The 6,875-nt window shown below is 35.5% G+C and overlaps 1 protein-coding gene across 1 annotated transcript; it reads left to right on the top strand.

The window, feature by feature from the left end:
* On the top strand, nucleotides 7-2,210 carry LOC109834495 (AAA-ATPase At3g28580-like). The gene is made up of 2 exons (XM_020402530.1): nucleotides 7-462; nucleotides 1,015-2,210. Exons 1-2 carry the CDS (start codon nucleotides 47-49, stop codon nucleotides 2,018-2,020), a joined length of 1,422 nt encoding a protein of 473 aa, XP_020258119.1. The 5' UTR covers nucleotides 7-46; the 3' UTR covers nucleotides 2,021-2,210.

The raw sequence follows: 6,875 nt of genomic DNA, 5'->3' as shown, positions 1-6,875 counted from the left end.
ATAGAAATCAACTTGAATCGAAAGGCAATTGATTAACAAGCAAAAAATGGATCAAGGGATTTGGGCAGGAGCAGGTTCAGCCATTGCCAGCATAATGTTCATGTGGGCAATGGCATCCCAATTCTTTCCCTCTCAATTAGAGACCCACATATACAAATACACAAGCAAGCTTCTTCGGGGTTTCTACCCTTTCATAGTGATCACCTTTGCTGAGTACAGCGGAGAGCGTCTGACGCGCAGCGAAGCTTACAGTGCTATTCAGGCTTACCTCGGCAGCTCAGCCGCCGAGAACTCGACGCGATTCAAGGCCGAGATGGACAGAGACGAGAAGATTGTGCTCAGCATGGATGAGCATGAGGAGGTTACCGATGATTTTGAAGGTGTTAAGGTTTGGTGGACGTCTACAAAGACCACAACCGAATCGAAGGGCTTTTCATGGTACCCCGCACCCGAAGAGAAGAGGTATTCTGTTCGGTCAAATTGTGTTTTGAATTTGTTTGTTCTCCTGTTTGGTTTGTTCCGACTGTAATTGCAAATGCAGGTGTCAGCTGCGTGTGTAGTTGCATTTTAATCCACAACTCCTGCAGACATAGTTTTTTATTAGGGCTTTTACTATGTTTTTGTATAAATACATACGTTGAAAGGATATTTTGGGAATTTTACTATGTTTTTGTATAAATACATATGTTCAGCCTACTGTTATTTTGTAAGTTGGACTTAAAAATAAATACAAAAAGATATTTGGGTTTATGGATACAACAAATAGTGATTGGGTTTATAGGTAAAGATGGGTAAACATTTGGGGCTAGAAATAAAAAAAAGCCCTTTTTATTATCAGTATCTGATCCGTACTCAATTCATTTATAACTATATACAGACATAGTTTTCTCTTGATGTTTCTTACATATACCTGATTAATTTGTAGAATCTAATCAAGGATTTATCAACAAGTACCAATTCCTCATAATTTTATATCTGAAAGATGAGCTAATATCTTATGATCCTGTGTATCAGATACTACCGTCTCACGTTCCACAGATCCCATAGGCATCTAATCCACTACTCCTACCTCCAACATGTCATCAAACAAGGAAACGCCATCAAAATCCAAAAGAGACGGCGCAAGCTCTACACGAACAAATCCCGCTACAGCCAAGACAACTACTCCTACACGAAACACGAATGGACCCACGTCCCCTTCGAACACCCAGCGACATTCGACCACATCGCGATGGACCCGATCAAGAAACAAGACCTCATCAAAGACCTCCTCACGTTCAGAGAGAGCAAGGACTACTACTCGAGAATAGGAAAACCGTGGAAACGAGGGTATCTGCTCTTTGGTCCGCCAGGGACAGGGAAATCCACGCTGATCGCCGCGATGGCCAACCTCTTGGACTACGACGTGTATGATCTCGAACTCACCGCGGTCAAGGACAACACGAAGCTGAGGAAATTGCTGATAGAGGTTACGAGCAAATCGATCATTTTGATTGAGGATATCGATTGCTCTTTGAACCTGTCGGGCAAAAGAGAGAGAGAGCATGGGGAACGGAAGGAGAAGAAAGACGACGGAGGCGGGGAGGAGGTGGACGAGAGCAAGGTGACGCTCTCGGGGCTCTTAAATTTCATAGATGGATTATGGTCAGCTAGCGGCAGCGAGAGGTTGATAGTGTTCACTACTAATTACGTCGATAAACTGGACCCGGCTCTTATAAGGAGAGGGAGGATGGATGCGCACGTTGAGCTCTCTTACTGCACATTCCAAGGGTTCAAGGTTCTTGCGAGGAACTATCTGGGTATTGAGGATCACGCACTGTTCGGTGAGATTGAGGGGTTGATGGATAAGAAGAACATTACGCCGGCGGACGTGGCCGAGAATCTGATGCCCAAGGCCAAGGGTCTTCAAGGGACGGGGAATGGGCAGGTCGAGGCTTGTTTGCGTGATTTGGTCCAAGCTCTAGAGGACTGTGAGCAAGTCTTAAAAGGGCGAGGAACAAATCTGGTAGAGGTTCGTTAAACGTAGTGCATTCCCTGATGAAGTTCAGTAATCTTATGTACGTTAAGAAATTAAGCTCTCAGAAGCTGCAGTGTGCTTTTATTTCTTCAGCGTTGTTAATTAATAATGATCTTCGGACGCTGCTGTGCACTGTACGCATCACATGCAGCATTTTGGTGCCCAACTAAAGTTGCAGGGTTTTGATTCTGGTGACCGTACGTATCTTTCAACAACGGGGTAACCATGCTCATGCTTGTGAAGGGTTTTTTTCGGATGGTAGTCCCTGTACGTATAAGTCCCTCAAATCACTAAATTTCTATTAGGTTCCTGAAATCCTAAGTTATATTTAACTTAGCCTCTCAAATCACTAAAATTGCTAGAAATTAGCCCCGCCAATCATGTCATGTGTCGAAGCAGCAATTGGAGGGATTAGTTTGAAACATCTTATGAGAATCTAAGAACCTAGGAGCGGTTTCGAGGATTTGGGGAACTAATTTCCCTCTAATTGCTACTTCCACTTTATGTGAGGGGCTAATTTCGAAATAACTAATTTTTGTACATGTCTTGAAATTTCTAATCTTTTATTTGATTCAACATGATTATAGGAAAGCAAAACCCAGAATTTATAATTTTTTATCTGTTCCGAACCCAAAAATATAGAAAAGTAGAAATTGTATGGATATTTAATGTCAAAAATTTTAGAATCTGGCAAATCCTCTCTAAATTGTAGGATTTAACAAATCCCGAAAGATCCTACTTTTTTCATTTTATGGATACTAAATGCTAAATTATTTTTGAAACAAACACTCTCCGAGAATTTCAAATTCACCCTAAATACCAAATTTTTTGTTGAATCAAACTGACCCCCCTATTTACCACATATAAATTTGAAATTTAATTATTTGAGGATTCATTGTATCGCTTTGACATTGTCTTAAATCCAACAACTAAGCTCAGATGCGTGATGTGATAGATCTACATCATAAAACTTGAGATCTAAAACCATATAGCCATGATTAATTCAAAGAGATTAACAAGATCAAAAGAGCGGAAGCTTATACCTGAATCCATGGATGAACCTTGAGATGGGTTTTGGATCTTCTAACCTTAGGGTTTCTCTAAAATCCGAATTTCTCTAGCTAGATGGGGGTGTAGAGAATTAGAGAATGTAACCCTAGGTTAGGGACCATAACCCCTTATTTATAGATGTTGTACATTTGTAATTTAGCCCCTCAATAAATCACAATTACAACCTGGTATCTGCACATATAACCCCATGACTTATTTAAATACCAAATTAACCCAACTTAATTGATCACTTTAGTGGGTTATCCTGAAAGATAGCAATACACATTGATTAATCATATGTGCCCACAAATAGATTTATTAGATTAAATCCAACAATCTCCCACTTGGGCACCATATGATTCCTTAAATTGTGTATAACCTTATGAGCTCAAAAATTGCTATCACTGAAAAGGTATTTCCGAACAATCTCGTCCATTGACTATATCAATATAGGATCAAAGCGGCCTTCGTCATATTTATCGTGACTCGACCCATCAATGGTCACATATACCAATACAATCAAATGAAATAGATCAATCATGGATGTGCAGCATGAAAATTACATGCAATGTGATCAGTACATGTCTATTTTCAACTGGTCCTCTTTAGTAAGGTCAAACACCAAACATAATGTAACAGAGTGTCTTAACTGAAAACTTTATTCTGATCAAACAATACAAACAAACATAAAGCACCACAAATACAAACTTTTATTTTCAAAACAGATCCAGAATTGGAAAAAATTGAAGGAAAAATCAAAGAAAAAGCCAAAAAATTCTAAAAAGTTACTGTTCATCAAAAAAATTCGTTACTGTTCATCCGAACAAAAATACTGTTCATCCGAAAAAATTTTCGTTACTGTTCGTCCGAACAAAAAATACTGTTCATCCGAAAATTTTCGTTACTGTTCATCCAAATAAAAAATTGAATCTTTAACCAGAGATTTAAGATCAAAAAACCCAATAAAACTTAAATCCCTAAGAATTAATCAAGGTGGCTCTGATACCACTTGATAGATCTACATCATAAAACTTGAGATCTAAAACCATATAGCCATGATTAATTCAAAGAGATTAACAAGATCAAAAGAGCGGAAGCTTATACCTGAATCCATGGATGAACCTTGAGATGGGTTTTGGATCTTCTAACCTTAGGGTTTCTCTAAAATCCGAATTTCTCTAGCTAGATGGGGGTGTAGAGAATTAGAGAATGTAACCCTAGGTTAGGGACCATAACCCCTTATTTATAGATGTTGTACTTTTGTAATTTAGACCCTCAATAAATCACAATTACAACCTGGTATCTGCACATATAACCCCATGACTTATTTAAATACCAAATTAACCCAACTTAATTGATCACTTTAGTGGGTTATCCTGAAAGATAGCAATACACATTGATTAATCATATGTGCCCACAAATAGATTTATTAGATTAAATCCAACATGATGAGGTAATCAAGCAAGTAGCCCAGTTGTACCTTTACATCATCTTTAATTTCTTGTACGCCAAGCAAAGAAAAGTTCATAAGAGGACTTGACTTCAACCAAAATAATTATACAAATGAAAAACTGAGCGAAATAAAACAAATAAAACAACGAATAAACATATAAAAGAACGTTGATTGCGACGGTAGTTTGTCCTTCCAAGTTTTGTCCTTTTCCTTACTATTTCTCCTTCGCTCCTTCCCTGCCGCCTCCACACGTTCCGAGAAGTTTAAAATAATAAAGGGAGGCAACAGAGGCACACCATTGGGCACACTTTCAGCCACACCCCCTCACCTGCTACAGTGCAGGGGGCCCCACATGGGATTTTTTAAAAAAATCTCATGTGGGGCCCCCTGCACTGTAGCAGGTGAGGGGGTGTGGCTGAGAGTGTGTGCAAGGGTGTGCCTCTAGTGTTTTTCAATAATAAAATGTACTTTATATTAAGAAGTCTTCTGGCATTATATTAAGAAGTCTTCTGGCATAAATCATGAAGGTCTGGAGGTCCCTTAATTTAGGGGGAATTTTAGGGGTTGTTCGTTTCGTAAAAAAAATTAGGAAATCAAAGAATAGGAAACCTATTTTCTATAATAATTGTTTTGAGGTTGTTTGGTTGACTTAAAAAAGAAGAAAACTATAGAATAGGAGATGAGATGAGATGAGTTGTCACCTTGTTATTGGATGATGTGAGTGATTTTTTAAAAAAAACTTGTTTTGAGGTTGTTTGGTTGGTTAAAAAAATAAGGAAATGAATTGGAGGTATATTATTGGATGATGTTTTGAGGTTGTTTGTGTTTGGTTCATTTTTAAAAATAAGAAAATAGATGAGATGAGATGAGTTGGAGGTATATTATTGGATGATGTGACACATACTTAAGAAAATTAATTTCTTGTTTTTTTTTTTTTTGAGAAAATGGATGGAAAGGAAGGTTTAATGAGATGAGATGAGTTGTCACAATATTATTGGATGATGTGTGTGATTTTTAAAAATGAGATAAGACGAGATGTGATGAGTTGGATGATGTGACACATTTCTTGTGTTTGGTTTATTTTTAAAGGTAAGAAATGAGATGAAATGAGATGAGTTGGAGGATAAAAATAGTATTTTATTGGATGTTGTGGGTGAGTTTTAGGGATGGAAATAGATAAAAATATTATTTTATTAGTTTCCTTGTACTGATTTCCTTTTCTTGGTTTTTAGGAAACCAACCAAACGGCCCCTTAAGGGAGAGGTTGGTTCTCCTCCAATGGTTTTTCCTTAAAAGTCTCATACTCCTTAATTAATTATGTTTAGTTTTTTAATTTTATAGATTAGAATTTAATTAAATATGTGGTTTATTTATAAATGAATAAATAACTATATATTAATAACTAAAACAATTAATTAATTTATTTAAATTAAGAAATTACCTTATATAATCATTAAATTAATTAATAATTAAAATTTAACAAATAATTAATTTATATAAATTGTGTTAAAAGTTAAATATTATTAAAAATATTAATTAGATAATCAATTAATAAAAATTAATTAGATAATAATTAATTTATATAAATTGTGTGAAAAGTTAAATATTAATTTACATAATAATTAATTTATACAAATCTATACTAGAAAAATACCCTATACTAGAAAAAACAACCTATAATTAAAACAAAATATTAATAAAAATTATAATAGAAATTATAAGGGGTACATTTTAAAAAATATTAATCAAATTAAATTAACTATACATTAACTTAATTATATTATTTTAAATTAACTTAATTATATTATTTTAAATTAACTATACGTTAACTAAATTTATTTAACTATAAATTAACTCTAAAATAAAATATATTAATATAAAATTATAAGGGGAAGGTTAAGGGACTTTAACCTTCCCCTTAATTTGAGGAGGAAGTTAAGGGACATGGGGGTGAAGGGGAAAATTTCCGGTCCCTGGGAAAATTTGCAAAATAGACCATTTTTATGAAATATATAGCGAAATAGACCACTTTAAAAAATAATTAGCAAAATAGACCTCTTTTGAAAAAAAAGGTCGATTTTGAAAAACAAGGCTCAGAAAACATACGAGACTACTAGTCCCGTATGTTTAGAGCCAACTAATCACGGATTAGTGACTCAGAAAACATACGGTAGTACTAGTCCCGTATGTTTTCTTAGTAGAAAATTTCACTAATCCGTGATTAAAACATACAGGACTACTAGTCCCGTATGTTTTCTGAGCAGTTTTGCAAAATAGACCTCTTTTTGGCCTGTTGGCCAAAAAAAGGTCTATTTTGCTAATTATTTAGCACAACGGTCTATTTTGCTAAATAAT

Source organism: Asparagus officinalis, chromosome 3 (assembly GCF_001876935.1).
Source record: "Asparagus officinalis chromosome 3, Aspof.V1, whole genome shotgun sequence".
Taxonomy (NCBI): Eukaryota; Viridiplantae; Streptophyta; class Magnoliopsida; order Asparagales; family Asparagaceae; genus Asparagus; species Asparagus officinalis.
The sequence above is the reverse complement of the archived record's forward strand: the minus strand, read 5'-3'. Positions and strand labels throughout refer to the sequence as shown.